This window comes from Nothobranchius furzeri, chromosome 10, assembly GCF_043380555.1.
Source record: "Nothobranchius furzeri strain GRZ-AD chromosome 10, NfurGRZ-RIMD1, whole genome shotgun sequence".
Classification (NCBI taxonomy): Eukaryota; Metazoa; Chordata; class Actinopteri; order Cyprinodontiformes; family Nothobranchiidae; genus Nothobranchius; species Nothobranchius furzeri.
In genome coordinates this window covers 61,944,388-61,970,481 of record NC_091750.1, presented here as the reverse complement: position 1 = coordinate 61,970,481, position 26,094 = coordinate 61,944,388, and the positions used below count along the sequence as shown (strand labels likewise).

General features: G+C 42.2%; 2 protein-coding genes across 2 annotated transcripts in view; both read left to right on the top strand.

Annotated features, from left to right (window-relative positions):
- The window catches only part of pds5b (PDS5 cohesin associated factor B), a 53,531-nt gene extending 39,044 nt beyond the window's left edge, over positions 1-14,487 (top strand). Inside the window, exons 18-35 of the mRNA XM_015961598.3 lie at positions 456-561; positions 791-951; positions 1,625-1,748; positions 1,868-2,026; positions 2,118-2,186; positions 4,260-4,396; positions 4,516-4,639; positions 4,741-4,945; positions 5,040-5,154; positions 5,237-5,369; positions 10,027-10,146; positions 10,271-10,333; positions 10,420-10,565; positions 10,637-10,709; positions 11,330-11,748; positions 11,828-11,908; positions 11,994-12,090; positions 13,753-14,487. Coding sequence (XP_015817084.1) covers positions 456-561; positions 791-951; positions 1,625-1,748; positions 1,868-2,026; positions 2,118-2,186; positions 4,260-4,396; positions 4,516-4,639; positions 4,741-4,945; positions 5,040-5,154; positions 5,237-5,369; positions 10,027-10,146; positions 10,271-10,333; positions 10,420-10,565; positions 10,637-10,709; positions 11,330-11,748; positions 11,828-11,908; positions 11,994-12,090; positions 13,753-13,785 — 2,365 coding nt within the window. The 3' untranslated portion in view covers positions 13,786-14,487. The remainder of the gene's footprint in view (positions 1-455; positions 562-790; positions 952-1,624; positions 1,749-1,867; positions 2,027-2,117; positions 2,187-4,259; positions 4,397-4,515; positions 4,640-4,740; positions 4,946-5,039; positions 5,155-5,236; positions 5,370-10,026; positions 10,147-10,270; positions 10,334-10,419; positions 10,566-10,636; positions 10,710-11,329; positions 11,749-11,827; positions 11,909-11,993; positions 12,091-13,752) is intronic.
- A 156-nt stretch (positions 14,488-14,643) lies between these two features.
- Positions 14,644-25,783, top strand: kl (klotho). Its single transcript, XM_015961599.3, has 13 exons — positions 14,644-16,101; positions 16,825-17,255; positions 17,322-17,401; positions 17,496-17,658; positions 18,479-18,584; positions 19,073-19,222; positions 19,303-19,538; positions 19,659-19,854; positions 21,383-21,561; positions 21,693-21,800; positions 21,925-22,030; positions 22,125-22,251; positions 23,709-25,783. The coding sequence occupies exons 1-13, from the start codon at positions 15,385-15,387 to the stop codon at positions 24,041-24,043; spliced, it is 2,934 nt and encodes a 977-aa protein (XP_015817085.3). The 5' UTR covers positions 14,644-15,384; the 3' UTR covers positions 24,044-25,783.
- The last annotated feature ends 311 nt before the right edge of the window (positions 25,784-26,094 follow it).

Below are 26,094 nucleotides of genomic sequence, written 5' to 3'. Positions count from 1 at the left end.
TAATATGGCGTCACTCAGAAACTTAGACCTGCTCCCATGTCTTTTGGACCCGATTCTTATGGTTATTTGTTACAACGCTGCCAATAAAAACAGTTTTTGGTCGGCAGTTGGCTGAAGAGTGCTGTCCAATGTGAAGTTGGTTTCAGTTTCAGAAACGGTAACAGAATCACTGAAACCCACTTTTAAGGTGTTAAAAACATTTTAAATGTTGCTTTAAGCTTCAGAGGTGATTTCACTGTCACATGACCAAACAAGTACCACATGACCACCCCCTCCCCTCTAGAAACAGATGCACAAACAGCAGCTAGATAAAAATAAACTAATTGGCCTTGTGTGTCTTATCGGACAGATGTCCATGTTAATGCCAAAATGTCCCGGATCCCTAAAATTATCACTAATTCTAGTGATTCATATCATTGATCTCATCTCTATTCCTCCTGTCCTCTCTCATTTAGCGCTCTGATAAAACAAGTTAACAAATCAATTGACGGAACAGCTGATGATGAGGAGGAGGGCGTGCCCACCGAAGAGGCCATTAGAGCCGGACTAGAACTGTTGAAGGTGAACATCTCTGCTTCTAATCATTAAGTTTCATTTTCATTCTTTTGGTTTTTGAAGTAAAACTCTACGAGGACAAACCGATTTTCTAATAAATGCTATTCAGAGTTAATATCTACACTTGTCGTGTTTTATTTGTAAACAACAAACGCTTTATGGTTTTATTTAAAATATTCTCAGACACATAATTATGCATGGTGCTGCTTTTTGACCTGTTTTTCTTCCCATTCAGGTGCTGTCGTTCACCCACCCGGTCTCTTTCCACTCTGCAGAGACATTCGAGTCTTTGCTGGGCTGTCTAAAAATGGATGATGAGAAGGTGGCTGAGGCGGCGCTGCAGATCTTCAAGAACACCGGCAGCAAGATGGAGGAGAGTTTTCCTCACATCAAATCGTAAGTTGTTTTTTATTTGTATTAGGGCTGCACAATATATTGTAAATATATCGTTATCGCGATATCAGCATGCACAATATGCATATCGCAATGAACGGTCAGCTCAAATGTTTGCTACACATAATTTATTCTGTCAGTCAAACGGAAGGATGATGTTTTTTTTAACAAATCTACTGGAGCTCTTCACCCTTTTGGCCAATTGGGTGGGTTCTCATAGGTCAGATGCCCGCCCCCGAAGCGAATGGCACTTAATTTTGATGGTTAGCAAACACCTGAGTTAGCTTTGCTCTGCCCTTTTTGCTGATTCTGCTTTTCCCGGGATCCACAGATTCCTTTTTTCCATTTTCTTTTTCCCTTTCCTCACATCTTTTGCTTTTCTCATTTTTATGATTTTTTTTGATTATTTTATTCCTGAGTTAAGTTTTTATTTATTGCAAGTAATATCGTCATCGCAATATTAATCACTATTATCGAATATCGCAGGTTTTCCTGATATCGTGCAGCCCAAATTTGTATTTTTTGCAGATTATTGCTTTTTTAATCTTTGAGTTTATAACAGAATAAATATTGTCAAAATTTGTGATTCAGCTTTGCAGTCATGTCGGTCTGCAGGTTCATGAATTGTGCTTTTATTTACTTGTTTTAAATGGTGTTCTTCTGCTGCTCCCCTTAGTGTTTTACTGCCAGTACTACAATCCAAAGCTAAAAGAGGGCCCCCTCGCCAGGCCAAGTACGCCATCCACTGCATCAACGCAATGTTCACTAACAGAGACACCCACTTTGCTCAGATCTTTGAGGTACATTGTCTGATTACTTCTAATCTTAGAAACAATCTCTCACATCTATCAGCCTGAAACAAACTTTCATCTCTCTCAGATGGAGCAGTTTTTAAATAAGGTCTTGTGTTTGTTTGCAGCCTCTACACAAGAGTCTGGACCCTGCTAATCTGGAGCAGCTCATCACTCCTTTGACCACCCTGGGTCATCTGGCCCAGCTGGCCCCAGAACAGTTTGCTGCACCGCTCAAATCTCTCGTCGCCAACTTTATTGTGAAGGATCTCCTCATGAATGACCGAGTGCGAATACGCATCACGTATACCAGATTTAAGATGAGAGAGATTTAGATATTTTTATTTGTTAATGTAAATATATTTCTGTGTTGTTTAGGTCCCTGGCAAGAAGACAACCAAACTTTGGGTACCAGATGAGGAAGTGTCCCCTGAGACTATGGCTAAGGTCAGAACTAAAGCTTCTACTGCTGAAGAGCCACATCGCAGTTAGGGATGCACCGATGGATCGGCATTTGATCCCAATCGGCCGATAGCGCCCCTATCGGTTTTTATCGGAGTTTTCAAAATAAATCAAAGCAGACCGATCAGGTAGGATTGTCACGGTAACCAGTGTAGCGGTAAACCCCGGTAAAAAAGTTGACAATAATAATAACCGTCTTGTTTTTAAAAAATATATATTATCTCCGTGGATTACAGTGGCTGCGGTGTAGGCGCGGTGACCCTTACCAACCACTGTATCATCTGCTGAAGTTGCCGGCGGCACATGTGCGCTTTGTTGTTTATAGCCAAAACTTTCTTGAAGCTAAAGCTGAAATAATGGCCAAAGGAGAACACGGCAGCGCTCAGGAGGACATTTTTTTATCCCTCAAAGAAGACAAAGTCGGAAGTACGGGCATCTTTTGGATATTTGAAGAATGCCGAGGGACAGTTGATAGAAGACGGCTATCCTGTTTGCAGCACGTGCAGAAAAAGTGTCTGTGAAAGGCAGCAACGCTTCAAATCTCATGACACATCTGCGTGACCATCACCCACAACTCTACAGTGAACGCAAGGCAAGCTAACGTTAGCGTTTTAGCTAAAATGCGTGATCCAAGGGTTTGGGTCGAGGGAGATTGCAACGAGTCGCTATATAAAGCAGCCGCAGCGCCGCTACCTGCATATGAACCGTGTCACGGACACCCCCATGTTGAAATGACGCTATGCATTACGGGGCTCCCAGGGGCAGATAAGAGTTGGTCTCTCTCCGAGAATAATTATGAATTTAACAATGATTACTGCCTGATGACATTTTCCCACATCGGCAATGTTCACTGGAAGGACACAAACCGAGGACAATATTTTCCTGATATAGGGTTGATTACTCAAGTAAGGGTAAAAAAGTATCTGATTAGAAGGCTACTTGAGTACCCAGTATCATCTGATCTAATATTTTTAAAATGATGACATCAAACAGACATAAAATAAGAAGTTATGGGCAAATATTGGTATTTTAAAGACTAAAGGGGAAAAATGTAAACAAATAACAACATAATTACAAAATAACACATTTTAGGCAAAATTTAGACACAAACTGAGGACAATATTTCCTGACAAACAGGGTTTATTTAATTGTGTGAAAATGTAACACGTTTAAAAAAATTACCGCAATAATACCGAAAACCGTAGTAATTTTGGTCACAATAACCGTGAGGTTAAATTTTCACACCGTCACAACCTTAATACAGACCATTTTAGATTAGGTTACATTTCCTTTATTCCCAGATTATGTAGCTTGTAGCACTCATTATAATGTTGTAAAAAATTTCTGGCCAATCCACGTGATCGGTATCGGTGATCAGCATTCTTTGATATCGGTATCGGTGATCGGCAGCAAAAAACCTGATCGGTGCATCCCTAATCGCAGTATTGGTTTGCTTTTCTGCATCAGCGGGGAAGAATGGTTCAGTTTGGGTCAGTGATTTACAGGGTATCCGCCGGTCCTTAAAAAGTCTTAAATTTGCTTTTCCAAATTTAAGGCCTTAAAAATCCTTAAAAATTGACAAATGATCCTTAAATACAGTTTCCAAAGGTCTTAAATGACCAAAGAGCCAATAAACAAGATATTTTTATTTCTATAAAATTTTCCTGAATTTCTAGTTAGTGTTCAGCATTTTATGTGTATCATATTGGCGTAAGCGGAACCGTACACATTCAGTTGGTTGTGAATGGGGGCTATTTTTAGATGAGCACATTAGCTGGTTAAGCTAGTGGGAGCTTGCACCATGGGGAAGTACAAGTTTAATGGTAACTGGATGGCTAATCCCACGTTCGCGACATGGTTAGCACCGGTTTCAGGCAATAGCTGGAAATTATAGCTTAAATGAAATTTTAGAAAATAGCTTAAATTTGGTCAAAGTGGCCTTAAAAAAGGTCTTAAAAAGTCTTAATTTGGCTCCCTTAAACATGCAGATACCCTGGATTCAGTCTGCTAACCCACAGGAAAGAAGTCTGACCTTGCACCCTTCCATCCTTCATTCAGATCCAAGGCATTAAGCTGATGGTGAGGTGGCTGCTGGGAGTTAAAAACAATCAGAGCAAATCAGGCAACTCCACCCTGAGGATGCTGACCGCCATTCTGCACAGTGATGGAGATCTGACTGAGCAGGGCAGGATGGGGTAAGCAAAAATAATTATCTATATTTTAAACATCTTTTTCCTGTCTGTATGAAAACTCAGCTTATTTGTTGGTAAATAAAGACATCTTTGCTTATTTCTGTCGTCTCCTTGTTTCTTAGTAAACCAGACATGTCCAGGCTACGTCTGGCAGCAGCGTGCGCTCTGCTAAAGCTAGCACAAGAACCCTGTTATCACGAAATTGTCACTCTGGAGCAATATCAACTTTGTGCTCTCGTCATCAACGTAAGACTTTCGTTTAAACCCCTTCAAAGTGGTTTTTTTTTCTGCCACATTGTCATTCATTAACAAACGTTCCTGCTTTTTTCTCACCATCTTCTCTCCAGGACGAGTGCTACCAGGTGCGACAGTGTTTTGCCCAGAAGCTCCACCGAGGTCTGTGCCGTCTTCGTTTGCCGCTGGAGTACATGGCGATCTTTGCTTTGTGTGCCAAGGACCCCGTGAAGGAGAGGCGGGCTCACGCTCGCCAGTGCCTGGTGAAAAACGTCAACATACGGCGAGAGTATCTGAAACAGCACGCAGCCATCAGTGGTAAAGCTGCAGATTTAAACTGATTTATTTCATTCACTTCGACCGTGTGCAAAGATGACGTTGGTGTAATTATAGTCCATGTGTGTTTGAACAGACAAGCTGTTGTCTCTGCTGCCGGAGTACGTAGTTCCCTACACCATCCACCTTCTGGCACACGACCCAGATTACGTCAAAGTGCAGGACATCGAGCAGCTGAAGGAAATCAAAGAGTAAAATTTCTTGAATGAGACTCGTATTAGACATTTGCAGTAAAGTAAGCTTGATCTTCAATTAAACTTCTGTGGTTTTTAGGGCTCTGTGGTTCGTTCTGGAGATCATCATGGCCAAGAATGAAAACAACAGCCACGCTTTCATCAGAAAAATGGTTGAGAACATCAAGCAGACAAAGGACGCCCAATGCTCCACCGATCCCAAAATTAATGAGGTATTTTGAAGTTTTTCTTGCCGTTCGAGCGAGCTGCTATTCAAAAATACACTATTTAAAGGCCCATCCCCCTTTCTTGAGGTTTCAACCGCTAAGCCACATCACCAGAATACAGGAACACACAGTGCTTCTTTAGAAGGGTTCAGTTTTATGTTTTCGACCCAGTGTTGGCACCTTCATAACTGTATGAAAAAGAAGTATGCTTGCTAGTAAAGTGGTAATTTGTATGGTGAACAACAAGGCAGTTTTTAGCTTTTCTGGTTTATTATTGACTTAAAAATCACAAAACCTCAGTACCACCAAGAATTTGACGAAACCCCACAAACAACAGATCTAAACCTCCAGAGCCCACCCTGAACCTGCTCAAAGTTTCCCTCACTTCTCTCCACTGGATCCTCACACACACACACACACACATGCTAAGCACATCAGAATCAAGTTTCATCACCTTTCCCCTTTGCTCCTTGCCGCGTTTACGAGACCCACAAATTCGGATTTATCACTCTGTAATGACGCAATGGTCCGTCTTATAAAAGAGGCTTTAGCCTCGTAGTAATATTGCCGCATGAGCCCCTCACCTCTGACGGCTGAACGCGTGTCAGCCCCGCTAATCCTTTTGGAGCGACTGTGGGAGGCCCCCCCGCAAAAGAGGGTGGTCGCGTTAGTGACGTATACTGCGCGCCGAGTGCCGGCCGGAAGGGATATCAACACGGATAAACATGGCCTCTCACTAGTATCTTTCAACCACCTAAAACATGGCAAACTGGATGGATGCGGAGACCATGGAGCTTTTGGCCGTGCGTACGGGAACAGTGAGAGACAGCCAGCTGTTCGATAGAGTGATGAAAACGTTGGCTGAGCGGGGCGTCAAGCGGGACAAAAAGCAGGTCACATCAAAGCTAAAGGTCTTGAAAAAGAAATTTCATCCGTCTGACATTGAATGCGCGACCCTGTACGTCACATGTGGGGGGGCCGCCCAGCGACCTCCCTTTATCCCGTCTTGGTTTGAGAGGTGCCTGATGGCAGTTTATTCTAGTTTCAGCTTTGCTACTATAAATGCCAAAATCCTCCCCAGGGAGCTGCGGCAAATCCCGTTTTGCAAACGCTATGGTCCTGTAAAAACAGCTATAGTAACACACATTTCCTTATCAGAAGAAGAAGAAAATATCATTTCTATAGCGCCTTTCAAGATAAAAATCACAAGGCGCTTCAACAAAAAAAAGTAAAAACATAAAAAAGCATTTAGAAAATGTTTAAAAATATATTTAAAATGAGCAAAAATAGGCAATTGTGATTAAAAAATGTTAAGAAAGAGAGAGAGTGAATAGGAAAGAGGGAAATCAGTGGATCCTGAGGAAGGTGGAATAGGTGGGGAGAGCAGAATAAAGAGAGAGTGGTGAAGAAGGTCATACAAAAGCCAGCTTGAACAGGTGAGTCTTCAGCTGCTTTTTGAAGGAGACCACTGAGTCCACTGATCTCAGGCTCAGGGGGAGATGGTTCCAGAGTCTGGGGGCCACAGCAGCAAATGATCTGTCACCTTTGGTCTTCAGCCTGGTGAGCGGAACAACCAGTAGGCTTTGATCACTGGACCTCAGGGACCTGCTGGGGGTGTAGGGACTAAGAAGATCACCAATGTAAGATGGTGCTTGTCCATGTAAGGCCCTATAGACCAGAACCAGGATCTTGAAATGAACCCTGAAGTTGACTGGCAGCCAGTGAAGCTGGAGGAGAAGCGGGGTGATGTGGGTGTGTTTGGAGGACTTGGTCAGAAGCCGAGCACAGGCATTCTGAACCACCTGTAGACGGTTCAGGGAGGTTCTGCTCAGACACGTGAAAAGAGAGTTACAGTAGTCTAAGCGTGAGGAGATGAAGGTGTGGAGAACTGTCTCAAGTTCAGAGCGGGACAGAATGGGACTCAGCTTAGCAATGTTCCTGAGATGGAAGAAGGAGGAGCGAACAAGAGAACTGACATGAGAATCCAGGGTGAGAACTGGGTCAAAGGTCACGCCAAGATTCCTGACAGAAGGTTTGGTGTGGGAAGCAAGCTGACCAAGAGAGTCTCTGACTTTGTGAACCAGCTTGTCTGGGGCACAGATGAGGTTCTCAGTCTTATCTTCATTCAGCTGAAGAAAGCTCCCAGCCATCCAGGTTTTGATAGAGTCTAAGCAGGTGTGTAACAGCAGCAGCTTAGACATCTCATGGGGCTTAAAGGAGATGTACGGTTGGATGTCATCTGCATAAAGATGGTAGGAGATTCCTTTGAAGGAGCTCAGGATGTGCTGAAGAGGAAGCAGATAGAGGAGGAAGAGCAGAGGCCCCAGCACAGAACCTTGTGGGACACCATGGGTAAGGGAGGTGGTGGAGGACCTAAACTTGGAGACGGCCACAGAAAAGCAGCGCTCAGAAAGATAATAGAACCACTCCAGAGCAGTTCCTGATGGGCCTACCCAGTCTCTCAGCCTCTCCAGTAGCAGGTGATGGTCAACAGTGTCAAAGGCTGCAGTCAGGTCCAGCAGGACCAGAACAGAACAGTCCCCTGCATCTCTTTGAGCATCTTAGGTGTGTTCTTTCTGTGTCGTATCTCTAATTCCATGCTGTAGTTCTTTTTTTAAACACAGAGCAGTTTTGTTTACCTGTTTTCCCGCTACGTTTCATTTGCGGCTGCAAACAAAACCAGTGTTAATTTTGACAGGAAATTTTAATTTTATTTTAGTCTTAGTCTTTTGGCTAAAAATTAATTTTAGTCTTAGTCCAATTTTAGTCATTAGATTTATTTTAGTTTTAGTCCCATTTTAGTCGATGAAAATAACAAGTAATTGTAGTCGATAAAAATAAGCAATTTTAGTCAACAAAATACATATATTTTTTCTAATGAAGTAATTTCCTACTTTTGTATAGAGCACGGAAAAACTAGTAGTGTAATTTAATATACAGGGTCCAAACTCCTAACCACCACTGATCAGATATAGCACACGCAGCTAAGAACATAGAACATTTGAATAAAAAAAAAACACTTCACATGTTTAACACTTACGTGTTTAATAAAAAACAAAAAGCACACTGGGAATTACAAAGGTGCTCTTTTTAGCATTTGCACAACAAGAATTTTTCAAACTAGCATGCAGAAATACTCAAAAATAAAAATTCCTCCTTTGAGGACATGCATTTTCCCAGAAACTTTTCACCATAAAATGGTTAACACCCAAAATAAGTACAGGACCTGTTAGCTGTCAGTTACGGGTGTCTTTTTGGTATTTAACACATACAAAAGGCGCACCGGGTTATAAAACGTACCGGTAAAACATCTGTGCGGGCTCGGGACTCGGAACATATCAGTGCAAACCAGACATTGTGAAAATTTTAAACAGTTAAAAGCATGCTTCACTTTACTGGTCTAGTCCTGGTTTAGAGCGCACGTGCACTTCCTCATTGCGCAAAAACGAACGTGTGTGCATGATTGCGCATGCGCCGTGAGCGGTTCTGGTACTTTTTGGGTCGCAGCCGCTCGCTGCACCGCTTCAACTGTGCAATCGTGAGCTCGCACGGACTGCTGGCGTGTTTGATATTTTGCTCGTCCCTCATGACGGCATCGCACAGTTGAAGCGGTGCAGCGAGCAGCTGCGACCCAAAAAGTACCAGAACCGCTCACGGCGAATGCGCAATCATGCATCAACACTGCTTGCCCGCTATTTCCCTAATAACACACGTTGTTCGTTTTTATTTCTACATGTTTTTTTACTCACAAAGATTGTCAAGAAAGCGTGTTTGTCGTGTTCATGTCAAATTAAACTGATCACAAAACACAGATTTACTTTCTTTATTTCGTGTTCCTCATCCAACCCCCATAAATCCTTGTGTGTCCCCCGGCAGCGCTCCCGAAGGACAACAGGCAAGACAAAAATGTCTGACGTGTGTAAAAACTGCTATTTTTAGCATATTTTTAGGTCCGACATGTTGCTACCAGACAGACAGTGAGTAGTCAGGTCGCATCCAAGAGCTCCGTACATCTCCGAGCAAACATGGAGAATTTGATTATTATTACGGTAGGCCTAGCGTCACCTCTAAACAAAGCTGACTCTGATTGGTTCTCTTCTCACCTAGTCCTACCTGTTCAATTTGTTGATTGATCCTTTTATTTGCGTCATGCATCTTTCCTGTCTTCTAATTAGATATTCGTCATCTTGGATTTTCGTCTCGTCTTTCATTCGTTGACTAAAAGTTTCAATCTATTTAATTATCATCTTTTTCCAAGCTTTTCTTTTGAAATTTTGTTTCATTTTCGTCTGTAAATATATTTTCGTGACGAAAAAAAAAAACGAAAATATTTTGTCAACAAAATTAACACTGAACGAAACGTAGCGGGAAAACAGGTAAACAAAACTGCTCTGTGTTTTAAAAAAGAACTACAGCATGGGATTAGGGATATGACTCAGCAAGAACACACCTAAGATGTTCAAAGAAAAATACGGACAAGGAACGAATGTCAGAAGATCCTTTAGGATCAGTATGGAAGCGGTGTTATGATTGAAGACCGTGTTTAGTTAGATTACACGTTACTGAAAAAACTACCTTCCATCAGTAACGTTATTTTAAACACCGTTATTCCCATCGCTGCTGATGTCTAACCAGGTGTTTGTGTAATGTGTTCCTCTTACAGAAACTGTACACCGTGTGTGATGTAGCCATGAACATCATCATGTCAAAGAGCACCACCTACAGCCTGGAGTCCCCAAAAGACCCGGTGCTGCCCTCGCGCTTCTTCACCAAACCAGACAAGGTCGGAGCCTGCACCCAGTTATTTACAACAGGGCTTTGTTCTTTGTTTCCAGCACGTTTGTAACGGCACGAATAACAAATACTAATAAGTCTCTGATCGCTAATTTAAGATTTCTCCATTTCAGAATTTCAGCAACACAAAAAATTATCTCCCGCCTGAGATGAAAGCGTTCTTTACACCAGGAAAGGTGAGCTTTTTGAAACATCTCAGACCAGATCGTGGAATCGGTTTGTCTCGTGTCTAACCGAAACTGAAACCTGCTCCCCTCTCAAGCCCAAGTCAGCCAACGTTTTAGGCGCGGTGAACAAGCCGCTGTCGTCGGCGGGTAAACAGCTGCAGGGTAAAGCCTCTCGCATGGAAACGACCAGCAACAACGACTCCTCGTCCAATCCGGGATCGCCACAACGCAGCAAGGCCAGGTAGAACAAACGAGAACAGCTGATGAATGATCACAATCAGACTCCTATTTAAAATCCCTTTTTCTCCACAGACTCGACAGCACCGAGATGGATCATAGTGAAAACGAAGACTTTGGTCTAAAAAGGTCTGACAGTGTTGACAAGGTATTTAAACCAATACTGACTTTCTACCAATATGTGACTTTGATCATTAAAATATGCCAGATAATTAAGTATTTATGGGATTAAACGTGATTTTTTTTTTGTTAAGTAGAATTTGTTGGTTTTTTAATATATTTTATAAGCAAACTCCTTTGTTTTGTTTTTTTAATTAAACTGAAATCTATTAGTTTTATTTTGAAAAGAAGCATCGATGGGATCTGCAGGCTTCTCTTCTGAATGTTGGCAAAGAAATCATAAATGTTAAAAATGTTAGTTTAGTCGTGGGTCGGCACAAATATAGGAAGAGCTTATCTGAAATGACACAGGAGCCTGCCAGGAGAAAAGTGTGTGTTGCTGCGATCCAGCCGAGTGCAGCCAGTCATAAATCCTGGTCGTAGGGGTTGGAGCTGCTGTGCAAACAGCTGGAGTGGAGCCAGGACGAGATTATAAACCCAGATTGTGTAAACGGTCTTTTAACAGCCGCTCCGTCTACTGCACTTATCTCTATTTTTATTGTGTTCCTTTTATCGGTAAAATCTAAAACTTTGAGGGATTGATTTGTTACTGGAGGTAAAATTATCAACAAAAGTTATCAAATTTAATCCTGAAATCTTCTCTTTTAGGAAATCGAAAAGCCTCGCGGTCGCAAGCGAGGCGTAGCGTCCAGCGACGACCAGGAGAGCAAACCGAAGCGCGGACGCAAACGGGCGTCCGCCAACACAACTTCAGCGGTGGACTCGGAGGACCAGTGGGATGAGGACGCCCGACCTGAGGATGAACAGAACAGCCCACCGAAGAAAGGACGTAGAGGACGACCCCCGAAGTCCGCTTCTGCCAACCAGGACACGCCCGCCAAAGGGAGGAGGGGGCGGAAAAAGGCAGCTCCTCCCCCCGAGGAAGAGGAGGAAGAGGAGGAGGAAGAAGAAAGAGGAGACGAGGAGGCAGAAGATGACGACGACGAAGGTGACGACAAGAGCAGTGAAAACATGGAGGTGAAGACTAAGGGAGGACAGCAAGCCAGGGCGCCACGGCGATCACAAGGGTACGAAGAACCGCACAATGGTTTTTACTCTGATTTCACTTTTGGAAGTTTGACTAAAACTTTTGTCTTTGTCCATCAGCTCGGAGTCAACAGAGTCCACGCCACAGAAGAGGAGAGGACGTCCGCCTAAATCAGCTCAACCAGCCGCCAAGAAACCAGCGTAAGGCGCCGTTTATCCCCTCACACCTCTACGTCTGCTCAGTTTGAGTCGTCCTGATTCAGGGTGTCCACTCACTGGTTTTCAGGCGCGGTGGACGATCGAAAGCAGCCGCTGTTAAAGATGACTCTGATGAGGAGGAGGAAGAGGAGGAAGAGGAGCAGGAAGAAGAGCCAACACCAAGGGTATTTTTTAGTTATATTTTAGTGTTAAAAATAAATCTATTAGCTCTGGTTGCATTTTTAGAGCTATCGTAGTTAGCGTTAGCTTAATCGCGTTAACTCGTCCATTATTGCAGACGATCTTTATATCATGCATTAACGCATTTGTTAAACACGAGCGAATCAACGCGATACGAGAAAGGACGTTTTAAACCCGGGGGTGAAAAATTACATTGGAAGAAGACTTTTTTTGTAATGTGAGTTTGCGATAAACTATTTGTAGAACTGCCTGTTTGGCGACCGAACCGTGCACGAAGCTTCAGGCATCTCCGATCGTTCGGTGTGTTCTAGGGCTGCAACCATTCGTCGACGTTGTCGACAAATATCGACAATAGAAATGGGAATTTCATTGTCGACGTTGTCGCCAGACGTGTTTTTTCCGACCGAGTGAGGCATCTCACTTCATTACAATCTCTGCCGAGAGTCGCACATGCGCAATAGTTTCTCTGCTGAGCGCCAACTAACAGAAAGTGTGGCATCCAACACAGCAGCTACGCGTACCAAAACATCTGGGGAGCATTCTATTCTGGATTTGGCAAATAAAAAGATGACCTGCATTATTTGCGTATCACGGCAGCACCTCGCTGACGCTTGAACACTTAAAGAGAAAGCACGTCAGACAGTTGAATGAAACCGAGTCTGACTCACCGAGGTAAGATTTAAATAACACGAAAGCCAATACCTTTTGTTTTGGATGTACACTGTAAATTTTTTTTAAACGTACTTTCGCTTTTAAAAAAGAGAGATTTAATGTTATGCCCGACTGTGCCTGACAAAAGTATTTTAATTTTATTTATGCATTTATGTCTGTACTGACTGGACACTGTGCCTAATTGGTGTTAGACAGGGCATTTTATCTACTGTTAGTATGAATTGGCCTATCTATCAGCAGCAACGTTCAATAAAATATACATTTTCCATTGAAGTACCCATCTTTCTTGTGTTTATTATCATTTTTCACACAATTAAAGCAATCTCATACTAAATTTGAAAAAATTTTCATAATTATCCGATTAGTCGACTAATCGTTTCAGTAGTCGGTGACTAGTAAACTATTAAAATAGTCGTTAGTTGCAGCCCTAGTGTGTTCCATTATTTCCGTCTGAATGCCCTGAATGGCTGCACTCGGCTTCATATTCTCACTCATCAGAGCAGGAAACATTTATAGAAGTAAGGGTTGCTGCTGTAAAACAGATTTTTTTGTGTCGTTTATGATTAAAACAATTTGTAAGATCTATCCTTAACTTAACTTTTTTATTTTTCTATTCGCTACTGCCTAGTCGGTGTAATAAAAACTCAGGTAGAACCCGGAGGACAAACAAGGAAATGGTGTCAGGCGGACACGAAGGGAACAGGAAGGTAGACACCGGGGTGGAGGAGAACATCCGGTACTTTCTCAATAAAAGACGACGCGCTAGTTAGATTTGTGTTCATCGAAAAAGAACATTCTGGACAATATTTGTCATTTTACTGGATTGTTGCAATAACAAATATGTTTTCTTATAGAATCGGTGTATTTGTCTGCTCATACATGAAAAAGATCACGTTACCGTACTTTTATAATCTGTAATTAATTTGCGATTAATCGCAAGTAAAATGTCTTTTTTTTTTTTTATTGTCTTTCAGGGTCGTAAGAAGACAGCAGGACGCAGAAGATGAGCTTTGGAGTAAAATTTAAAAAACAAAACACAACGATTCTTCTGTCGTCAAGGAAACCGTTTCAGGAAAGGAAAAAAAACCCATGAACTTTGAACTTTTTAAACTTTTCATATGCCGATGTTCCCGCTGTTACACACTTGCATTTACCACATGCACACCACATCAGAGCGTCCGCATGGTCAGCTGTGGCTCGTCGCTTCGTGTTGCATTGTGATCATGTTCGCCACGTTAGGTAGAACTCATCTTAACATGAAAAACAAAAACAATATGGTTTGTAAATAGTCTCCTCTGTCTGTTTGTTGTTCTGTTGTTGTGTTTGATGCTGACTGGGGAGGTGCTGTAAAGCCTTTTGGGTTCTGCCGTTATTATTAAAAGCTAAAAAAAAAAAAAGACCGATCACCATCAACTTTTTCTGTGTTAATTGTGTCATTTTACCTTTTATTGGAATGATTTTGTTTACACCTCTGTATATTAAAACATTTCTTCTTCTTTTTTACCATTATTGAAAACTTTAAAAACAAACAAAAAAAAAGCAATTGTAGAGTTGCTTCTGGTTATGACTGTAGTGTGCATCTGATTTATTTGGTTAGATTTGTACTCACTGCTAGAGGAACGTCGTTTGTGTCACTGCTGGTTAATTTGGCTTCACATCCACCCAGTCAGACCCTCTGTTGTAACAATATAATTCTCTATAAAACCAGACCTGCTCGCTTCCTCTTTATTTGGTTTGAAACGTTTAGTTTTTCAGACTGAAAACAGACGTTCTAGTTCTTCAGATCCAACTGCGGCATCTGTCGGAGTCACGCGCTGTCCTCGGGCTGCCCAGCATCCCTTAATAATCCTCTTCCCGTGCTGTAAATGGGGCTGCTCCTGCTCCACGTCGCTTATGCACAAACGCTCCAGTGCGTCCGATGGAAAAACACTCCCGTGTTCTTCCCGTTTGTGATCCGTGACAGAGCCTGCAGGGCAAATTCGCTAAACGATGAGCAGAGCTGGACGTCTGAGGAGTGGTTTGATTATACACTTTAATAGCATAAACAACATATTTGAACACAGTTGGCTCCAAATATTCAAAAAGTCTAATTAGATGTAAATGACTATGGCCTCTCAGAGAAAGAACCACTTTTTTATTCTAAGACATACCCACCACCTCAGGTATTTATACTGATGCTGTGATAACCTGGGATGGGTTTGTGTTCCCTAGCAACCATCTGACTCATCACATTGTCTCTGATGAGATTAGGAATGTAGATTTAGTTATACATGTTTTGCAGATGGATTAAAGCTATGATCTGTTGATGGGTTCACATTAGAGGCTTTGGCACCTGCTCTCCAGGAGATTAGACTGAGATTAAAGGCTCAATATGAGCAGAATAGAATAAAATAAAGTGATCGTGCCTTATTTTGTCTTTGTGGGAGCCTTAACGTCTTGTGCCCTGAGCCCTTCCTGCGTCAGGTGCTTTGGTTAATGATTGACAGGTTCACAGCTGGCTGCTCGCGCGTCGCAGAGGTCTGGTTAGTCACCAAAAAGCCACCAAGCATGGTGGAGTGTGAGCCAGCTGAGGACCCGGACTTCCACGGCCAGTAAGAAAACCAACCATGAAGGGGTTTGTCGCTGTTCTCACATTTGTGGCCTTCGCTGCTGTTGGCGCAAAGCCCAATGCGGGTCTGAAGACGTGGAGCCGCTTCAGTAAACTTCCCTATCCGGGAGACAAGGCTTTTCTCTACGACACGTTCCCCGGGGACTTCATATGGGCCGTGGGCACAGCGGCGTACCAGGTGGAGGGCGCGTTTGAGAAGGACGGCAAAGGGCTCTCCATCTGGGACACTTTTACGCGCGGAGGGAACCGCATGGCCACCGGGGACGTGGGCAGCGACAGCTACCACAACATCCACGCGGACATCCGGGCCATCCGCCAGCTCGGGGTGACCCACTACAGGTTCTCCTTGTCCTGGTCCAGGATATTTCCGAACGGGACGCGCGGGAGTTATAACGACATCGGCACCAGCTACTACCGGACGCTCATCAGGAGGCTGAAGGAGGTCCGAGTCCAGCCGGTGGTCACGCTTCATCACTGGGACCTGCCCGAGCAGCTGCAGCAGACCCTGGGCGGCTGGAGCAACCCAGAGATCGTGGGGATATTTGAGGATTACGCAGATTTTTGCTTCCATGCGTTTGGGAATGATGTGAAGTTCTGGATCACCATAGATAACCCGTTTGTGGTGGCGCAGTATGGCTACGGAACCGGGGTGGTCGCTCCTGGGATCAAGAACGACCCTGATCTCCCTCTCCGAGTGGGACATAACTTACTTAAGGTGGGTATTGATTTAAAAAATGTGCTGTTTTTTTATTAGTCACAAAAAGTATCTGTTCAAAAATCTAATTTTTTATTCAATTTTCCTTCCATTTAGTATCTTGAAAATAAATTACAAAAAAAAATGTTTATTACTATGATTTTTTTCCCATTAAAATAGTAAAAAGCACTAAAATATGGCCAGGGGCGGTTCTACATTTACATTACAGGGGGGCCCGACTGCTTTGTTGGAGAGGTACATCTGTATGAAAAAAAATAATAATAAAAAAATGTGCCTTTAAGTATTTCAAAAATGTGTGTGTAATTCCAACAACATAATAATTCATGGTTGCTTTAGATACAACAGCTTTTCAATACCTTTCCAAATTTAACTATTTTGCAAAACTACATTAACGTCTTGGTAATCTGCATCAGAAAAAACATCAAAGTGTTTATCTTAACATCTCTTTTCAACTAACCCCAACCCCCATATAATTGCATTCACATGCTTTTTCTCCCCACATCTCATATTAGGCTACATTAACACAAAAAAATCTGCACTTATTCAGCAGGGAGGCCACTGGGGCTCCAATCTTTTCTGTCATTTTCATGCTTTTTTTTCCAAGTAAAAATAACCATTCAGATTTTACAGTGTAATTTATTATGCACACAGAACTTTTTTTTTAACTTTTTGACCTGCATGTAAAAGTTTATTCTTTATGTATCTCTCTTGTCTCTGCTGCAGGCCCATGCAGCTGCATGGCACCTCTACAACCGCCGCTATCGGCCTCGGCAGCACGGGAAGGTCTCCATGGCTCTGGCCTCCCACTGGATCAAGCCCAGCCGTACTCGCCTGGAAAGCCTGCGGGAGTGCCAGTGTTCCCTGGACCATGTCCTGGGCTGGTTTGCACAGCCGCTGTTTGTAGATGGAGACTATCCAGCCTGCATGAAGGAGAGGCTGGGTTCACGGCTCCCCTCCTTTACCCAGGAGGAGAGGGAGCAGGTCAGAGGAACAGCTGATTTCTTCGCCCTCTCCCATGGAGCTACCCTGAGCTTCCAACTCATCAACGACAGCCTGAAGTTTGGGCAGCTGGAAGATCTGGACCTGAGGATGCTGCTCTACTGGGTCAACGAAGAGTATGACAAGCCACCCATCTTTGTGATGCAAAGCGGTTGGTAGGTTAGCACACGGACATATCCGTTTTAGTTTGGGTTTGTGTTGAACTTGCGTTTGTTTTCCAGGTATGTCCTCGGTAACACCAAAACGGAAGATCCGAAACAAATGTACTACCTCAAGAGGTTCATTGCAGAGACACTTAAATGTGGGTCCATCGGATTCCACCAAACTCATCGAACTGTCTCGTCAGACGTCTCTGAGGTCAAACTAAAGCCTGTGTGAATGTGTTTGTCGTCCAGCGATCGTCGTTGATGGAGTGAATGTGATTGGATACACAGCCTGGTCCCTGATGGACGGCTTTGAGTGGCACAGAGAGTACGGCATCCGACGTGGACTTTACTACGTCGACTTCAACACTCCTGACATGAAGAGGGAGCCAAAAACGTCCGCCACCTTTTACAGGTACATGTGAGGGCCAACACGTTTTGGTGTCCAAGCAGAAATCCTGAGGTTTCTCTCAGATGGCACCACCCAGAGCATCTCCCTGTTTCTGTAATACTGCTGGAAACGATGCCTCTCATTCGTGAACACACATAGTTACTGTTCTCATGTTATGCTGTTTATTACTTCATAATTTAAAGACTTACTTGTCTATAAAGAAGTTCACCAACTCTGCATCTATTCAACATCCGAGTTGAACGCAGAGACCCTTCTGTTGTTGAAAAGCAGGTCCAAGGTAAATGCTTCACTGCATCTGTACGTAAGCCGATGTCTAATTCTACTGGCTAATGCTAAGCAGCGGTGAAGTGAAACTGCATGGAGCTGTGCGAGATGTGCTTGTAAAAAATGAATAACCGACGTGTTGCCTACATCATATCACAGTAAAGGTTTAGATTGTTTTATTGTGTTTGTGAAGTGCCTTGTGAGTTTCATGTTGAAAGCACTATAAAAAAATCTTTGTTCTTCTAAAAACATCAAACTGACTCAAATTATTTGAACTTAATATTTTTCCTTGATGCTCCTCTTCTTCTTCTTCTTCTTCTTCTTCTTCTGACTGACAAGTGTCAACTATATGAACAAACCAACAGATTATATTTATGTAAATATTCAAATCCTGTATTTTTTTAATCTCCAATATATATATATATATGTATATAAATATATATATATATATATATATATATATATATTACCATTTTTATACTTTATACAATATTTATACTTTATACTTTGTACAATATTTATACTTTATACTTTATACAATATTTTTTTGTTTCTGCAGAAATGTGATTCAGAAAAACGGATTCCCTGAACTTCCAGAAAACAAGCCGGCACAAGGAGTCTTCCCATGTGATTTTGCCTGGGGGGTTTCAGCCAACTCTATACAGGTGTGTGTGTGTGTGTGTGTGTGTGTGTGTGTGTGTGTGTGTGTGTGTGTGTGTGTGTGTGTGTGTGTGTGTGTGTGTGTGTGTGTGTGTTTGTGTGTGTGTGTTTGACCAGAGAATAAAACACTTCCTCAGGGTCTTAAGAAAACATTACCTTTGCAATTTCAGAAGATCTGTAACGCTCCCCCTCTTTATCTAATATTGTGTCTAACAGTGTGAATGGGTGAATGACTGATTGTGTTGTAAAGCGCCTTGGGGGGTTCCAAGACTCCAGAAGGCACTATATCAAATGCAGGCAATTTACCATGTTTGTGAGTGTGAAGTTTTCATGGTGAAAGTCCAACTGAGAATCCGGTCGGACGACAGAACGTCTCTTAATAATAAACCACACACAGCTTATCTAACTGTGCACCTCAGATTCATCCTCGTTGGCCTGTGTGTGCGCGCGCCGTCATGAGTGTGTTTTCCTTTTTAATGCCCTTGTGGCTCAGGTGGAGACAGCTCCCACCCAGTTTGCAGACCCTAACATTTACCTCTGGAACATCTCCAACAATGGGGAGCTGATCAAGCTGCAGGGCTTCAGCTCTCCACCTTTGCACCGAGCCACACACTGTGCTGATTACGCCACCGTCCGTCAGCAGGTCGGTCCTCTAAACACTTTTTAGCTCCAGATGCTCCCAAGTTTAAAAACTCACCTGCTTCTTCTCTTTACTTGTTTCAGGTGGATGAAATCAGGCAGGTGGGGGTGAACCACTTCCACTTTTCCCTCAACTGGTCTGCTTTGGTGCCTTCAGGGGACGTGAGTCATCCTAACACCACCCTACTGGGGTACTACCGCTGCTTCACTCATCAGCTCCTATTGGCCAACGTGACCCCGGTGGTGACCCTGTGGCACCACACGCGACAGCGCAGTGGCCTCCCGGCACCACTGGACACTACCAACAGGTGGCTGAACAGGTGGGACTCAGACAGATTATTTTGATTCATCAGCTCATGGTGATGGCATAGCAAAAAGCATGCACGCACGCACACACACACATACACACACGTCGAAATTTGACCCATTTCTGTTCTCAGGAAGACCCCAGAGGCCTTTGCTAATTATGCCAGACTCTGCTACAGGGAGCTGGGGGAAAATGTAAAGGTGTGGATCACCTTAAACGAACCCAATGATGAGATGGTGAGCTATCAGGAGGGCCATCAGATGCTGAGGGCACATGCGCTGGCCTGGCACGTGTACGACCGCGAGTTTAGACGTACGCAAGGAGGAAAGGTCTGAAAAACATTACCAGTGGCCTCATTTTAGAAATTCAAGTGGACAACCTTTTGTTAATTTTTTCATGTCTTCCATAATTGCACCTTAAGAACTCTGATGTTGAATTATCAAAAAATAAATAAAAAATCTAAATGCAACACAAATAAATGATTTACTACAAGTGTGGAGGGCCGTTTGTAAAGTAACATTGTCAAATTTTAACAGCAATATTTTGGGTTGTTTAGGCTTTACAATTTTAAATGCCACAGTTTCTAACTAAATATTAAGTCCACAAGATAAATATTCAGTTTAGAGCAAACTTTATATTTTACAAACTATTTAGTTAGCAAACTAAATATTTAAGTCTGACCTAAATATTTATTTAATCTGGAGCCAAATATGTAGCTTGTAAACCAAATATTTAATTTGGAGATAAATATTTAGCTTGTAAAATATTCAATTTTGAGCTAAATGTTTAGTTTGCAAACTAACAAATTTAGTGAAAAAAATTTTGGTACAATTCAAATGAAATATTTAGGCCAGACAAAATATTTATTTTCCAAGCTAAATATTTCATTTGGCACAAAATTAAACTAAAAAAGTATCATTACATTTTTTTATTCCAAGCCAAATTTAGCCTAACTATTTAATTTGGAGATTAATATTTTGTTTAATAACTAAATATTTAAGTCAGACCTAAATATTTAACTTGTAAAATATTCAATTTTTAGCTAAATGTTTAGTTTGCAAACTAACAAATTTTGTTTAAAAAAAATTAGGTACATTTCAAATGAAATATTTAGGCCAGACAAAATATTTATTTTCCAAGCTAAATATTTAATTTGGCACAAAATTAAACTAAAAAAAGTATCATTACATATTTTTATTCCAAGCCAAATTTAGTCTAACTATTTAATTTGGAGATTAATATTTTGTTTAATAACCAAATATTTAAGTCAGACCTAAATATTTAACTTGTAAAATATTCAATTTTGAGCTAAATGTTTAGTTTGCAAACTAACAAATTTAGTTTAAAAAAAATTAGGTACATTTCAAATGAAATATTTAGGCCAGACAAAATATTTATTTTCCAAGCTAAATATTTAATTTGGCACAAAATTAAACTAAAAAAGTATCATTACATTTTTTTATTCCAAGCCAAATTTAGTCTATTTAATTTGGAGATTAATATTTTGTTTAATAACTAAATATTTAAGTCAGACCTAAATATTTAGTTTGGAATAATAATTACTTAGATCTGACTAAAATATTTTGTTTGCTAACTAAATAATTAGTTTGTAAAAATAAATATGGAGCCTCAAATTAAATTATAATTTTGCTAACTAAATATTTATTTTGGAACTGTGACATTTCTCAGCCTATGAACAACATGGGGAACATATGACTTTGAAAAATGAACCCTGATTTTACTTCTATAATGACAGACTAAACCCAAATGATTGTTGTTAATTTTGACCTGTAATTTTACAAATGGCACCCCATAGCCAACAGGAAGATGACTGATCTCCTGTCTGGGTGGATCTAGGTGTCTCTGGCTCTGCACATGGACTGGGTAGAGCCAGCGTTTTCCTTCAGCCGAGAAGACGTGGAGCCTGCCAAGAGGGTTTTGGACTTCTTTGTTGGCTGGTTTGCAGAACCGATCTTTGGCAGCGGCGATTATCCTGCAGGGATGAGGAGCTGGTTGCGTCAGCTCAACTCACTTGAGTAAATTACAAGTTTTCATTTTGATCAGAGTGCTGAATAAATGTTTCAAAAGGCAGAACCTAGTTTTGCAGCATCACATTTACACACACTCATTTTATTTTCTAACAGGCATAAATGTAACATTTCTGCAGGTTGCCAGTTTTCAATGAGGAGGACAGAAAGCTGGTTAAAGGAGCTTATGACTTTTTTGCTATGAGCCACTTCAGCTCCAAGCTTGTGACTCATGCCAAGGAGGACTCGTGAGAAAAATAATCCTATTTTTGATTTTATTATCCACAGACTGTTTTATTGCCTAGTTTGGGTCAAACGTGATTAACTTTATTGGACCATGAAAAACTATTAGTTTCCTCCATGTGTGTGCAGATACACCTACACAGCGATGCTCGAGGTGCAGCATATGATCGACACCACGTGGATCATGTCTCCGAGGCCCGTTGTGCCCTGGGGTCTGAGGAAAGCCCTGAACTGGGTGAGACCAGAACCGAACCCATGTTCCATGGTACTGTACCCTGATAAAAGCAGCTGATCAGTAACAGAAGCTGACTTTGCTCCCGCTGCGTAAGGTGAAGCAGCACTACAGCGATGTACCGGTCTATGTGATGGCTAACGGGGTCCAGGAAGACCCGGCCCGTTTCAAAGACAGCCTACGAGTTTACTACCTCTACAGCTACGTCAACGAGGCCCTTAAAGGTGAGCCTAGAAAAACAGCTGCTGCAGTTAAAGTTGGCTGAACGTCCCCCTCGCTGGCCTCTGCTGGGTTTAGATGGTTTTTAGGTTACTGACCCCCTGAACAGGCAAAGCAAACACAAATACCGGCAGAAAAATACACTCTGCTCTTGGTTTTTGAGTTGGTGCGACAAACAGGTCTAGATCTCTGTCCTTGTGGAAAGATAAAGGGCAATCTAGGTCAGAGGTCTGCAATCTGTGGCTCTGGAGCCATAAGTGGCCTTTTGGATCTTCTACAGTGGCTTTTTGTAACTTTGGATTGAAAAATAAAAAACTAAAATGTATAGATGAAATAAAAAACATGAGGGTTTAATCAGCTTTTTAGTTTATTCATGGAAAAGCTGCATTGAATTTCCACAACAGGACAGTAAAAGTACTGGCAATATTTTCAGATCTTTTTCTTAACAGAATTTTCAGCCAAAATCAACATCCCATAAAATACCAAGCTCTTTTTGCAATTTTTTTTCCTTAAAAATTAGAAACAAAATCATGTTGTTTTCAAAAATGACTTTTTCATCTTTTAGAGTTGTATATTTTTGTTGGGGGGATTAAAATCCTTCTAATCCCACAAAAAAATCTGATTTCTGAGATTAAAGCCATTTTTTTCCTCAGTGGCCCTTTTCGTCTTCCACAGAAATTTCTCAAAAAACAGAAACTGTCTTCTTTAAAAGGTCCTGTAACAATTGCGGCTCTAAACCAAATTTATCCCGTTGCTTTTTGGATTGTAAAGGTTGCAGACCTCTGGTCTAGACCAGGGGTTCCCAAATTGGGGGTGGGGACCCCCAAGAGGGTCCCCACAAAATTAAAGAGAGTCCCCACAACTTTGTCTTTGCTGAGATTGTGAGGTTAGCAAGAATTTATTTGTAAAAATTACATTTATAAACTCCCAATAACAGACCCTACAGTATAGTTTATAACTCAGTGTGTCTGTATAAAGATGGTAAATAATCACATTTAATGTGTGTATGCATGTAGGAGTTGGGGTTGGGGATCCTGGCTTGTCTTGGACATGAGCAAGGGGGTCCTCAAAAAAAAAAAGACCAGGGGTTCCCAAAGTTGCGGTTGGAACCCCACTGTGGGTCACCGAAAGCTGCACTGAGGGTCTTGAGACGATTTCCAGAAATCAAAACAAAATTGGAAAGTAATTGCTTTATTAGCATAACTGATACAAAAACTCAACTAAATTGTTTTACATGTATAGAAATCGACTGAAGCGGTTTTGCTTATGCCCTAAATTATATAGATTTAAACATGTTTGCTTTGTGAAATCAGATATCTGGGCTTGCATGTCTTGACAATTGCTATTTTGTGGGTCTGCAGCTGAAAAGTTTGGCTCCACGGATCTGAACCCTTGAAACCACAAAGTGACAACAAATAATCCTACCATTAAGGCACCATGACTGTTTTATCTCCACCCACAGCTTACAGTCTGGATGGAGTGAACCTCAAAGGCTACTTCGCCTACGCCCTGAACGACCAAAGGGACCCAGGCTTCGGTTTGTACGGTCAGGTTCACGAAGAGGTCATCGTCAAGGCCTCTCTTTCTAACTATCGTAACATCATCCAACACAACGGCTTTCCCGTCCAGGGGGCTGCTCCCCAGCAGTGTCCCGCTTCACCTCAACCCTGCCTGGGCTGCCGAGTTCTGGCCAAGGGGCCCGTCGTGGCCTTCTTGACTCTGGTTGGTTCAGGAGTTCTGATCACGCTGGGCCTCATTATTTATTACATGACCAAGAGACACAAAGAGTACTACTGACTCAGAAGATGTGAATGTTGGGGTTTAGTTAGTTACCACCATTAAATGTCTTCTGCTATTTTTATTGTGTCCGCTTCAGTAAATGCCACAAGGCCACATAGTACCTGGACTACTAACAAAGGGAATGATCTTTAATTTCTGAAGGAAAAAGCCTAATTTTTTTGCCACATGTTGATGTGGTGTGAAAATATATTTTTCTCCAGGCCTCTTTGCTGTTGGTCAAAAATGTTTAATTTCTGCAATGTTAAAGGTGCACGAAGTAAGAATGACATCTTGTGGTCAAATGTGGGTACTGCAGTCCATGTAAAACAATAGGCCCCGCCCTTCGTGATTTTCATGGCATTTGCCAGTTAAGGATATGAGCACCAGAAGATTCAAGATAACGAGCAAAGATTAATCAAACTCATACGTTGATTAGTAGATAAACATTTCTGTAATATCGAGTTGTTGGTAATTGACAAAGATGCTTGAGATTTGTTTAGATTTGTTTTTTCTCTAAATCTCCATTGTTAACGCAACGTTATCCTTCTTTATCTGATATTAGAATAAAGCAAAAAAGATGTTGTGGTTTGCAGCTGAGTGTGAAGCAGCTGGTATGAGAATCAGCTTCTCTAAATCAGACAATGGTCTCGAGTCGGAAAAGGGTAGAATGCCTTCTCCGTGTCAGGGACGAGGCCCTGCCCCGAGTGGAGTAGTTTAAGTATCTCAGGGTCTTGTTCACGAGTGAGGGAAAGATGGAGCGTGAGATCGATAGGCGGATTGGTGCTGCGTCTGCAGTGATGCGGGCGTTGTACCGGTCTGTCGTGGTGAAAAGAGAGGTGAGCCAGAAGGCGAAGCTCTCGATTTACCAGTCGATCTACGTTCCTACCCTCACCTAAGGTCACGAGCTTTGGGTAATGACCAGAAGAATAAGATCACGGATACAAGCGGCCGAAATAAGTTTTCTTCACAGGGTGGCTGGGCTCTTCCTTACAGATAGGGTGAGAAGTTCGGTCATCTGGGAGGGGCTTGGTGTAGACCCGCTGCTCCTCCACATTGAGAGGAGCCAGTTGAGGTGGCTCAGGCAACTTGTTAGGACGCCTCGCTGGTGAGGTTTTCCAGGCACGTTCAACCGGGAGAAGACCAGGACACGCTGGTGGGACTATGTCTCTCGGCTGGCCAGGGAAAACCTTGGGATTCCTCTGGAGGATCTGGCCTAAGTGGCTAGGAAGAGGGAAGTCTGCAACTCCCGTGACCCGACTCCGGATGGATGGATGGATGGAAGGATGGATGGAAGGAAGGAAGGAAGGAAGGAGTCGTGGCTCCTTAGGATTACAAGAACCTTTGGGTTGCTCATTTTACTGGCTCCGGTTCTTTCCACAACGCTGCTGCTTTTTGCCTGCTGGTGTCGAATTCCAAATGCCAGCACAGCAGCGTTTGTGTTGAAGACCTTCCAACCCTGGAGGCTCAAAATTGGCCCTGGAACCAGGAAGTATGGAGGTAGAACAGATTTTAAACAGACTATGGTGTTTCCCAATATGCATACTCGTCTGAACGTTGTGAAACGTCATCAACGATCTCTACCCACTGAATCGAGGATGCGTCCTTCTGTTTACTTGGGACAGCCAAGTATCCCATAATGCATCGTGTGGCAAACTGTTATGCTTTGAACAACAGAGAAAGCGCATAACTGTAGTGTTTTATATCAGAAATGCATGTAAGGAAAGTTATGTTATTGTAAATAAATGTGTGTAACCTGTACAGTTTGTTGCGTTTCACAATCCCTCAAAATGCTAATGCTAAACCCAATGTCAAAATAAAAGCGGTTTTGATGAAAAGCACGTTATTCTTCATTTAACTGCAGGAAATGCTGGTAATTCATGTTTTACTCAAACGTGGACCAAATATTATACAAAAAAAAAACGTATTTGTTATTTTATTTAAGGGACAAACGAAACTTTTCTTTATTTTTTTAAGGATGTTTTGTTTAACTGCTTCCTGTTGCCATGACGCAATAGTTTGGTTTTGTTCCAAATGTCGTCCTCGTCCTACCGTAGTCGGTGGAACGGACA

What these genes read in the sequence shown, in the direction of transcription:
- kl (XM_015961599.3), top strand. Translation starts at nt 15,385, where the DNA reads ATGAAGGGGTTTGTCGCTGTTCTCACATTTGTGGCCTTCGCTGCTGTT. An exon ending in TGGGACATAACTTACTTAAG is followed by an intron (nt 16,102 to 16,824) that starts GTGGGTATTGAT and finishes TCTCTGCTGCAG; the next exon opens with GCCCATGCAGCTGCATGGCA. An exon ending in CATTGCAGAGACACTTAAAT is followed by an intron (nt 17,402 to 17,495) that starts GTGGGTCCATCG and finishes TTTGTCGTCCAG; the next exon opens with CGATCGTCGTTGATGGAGTG.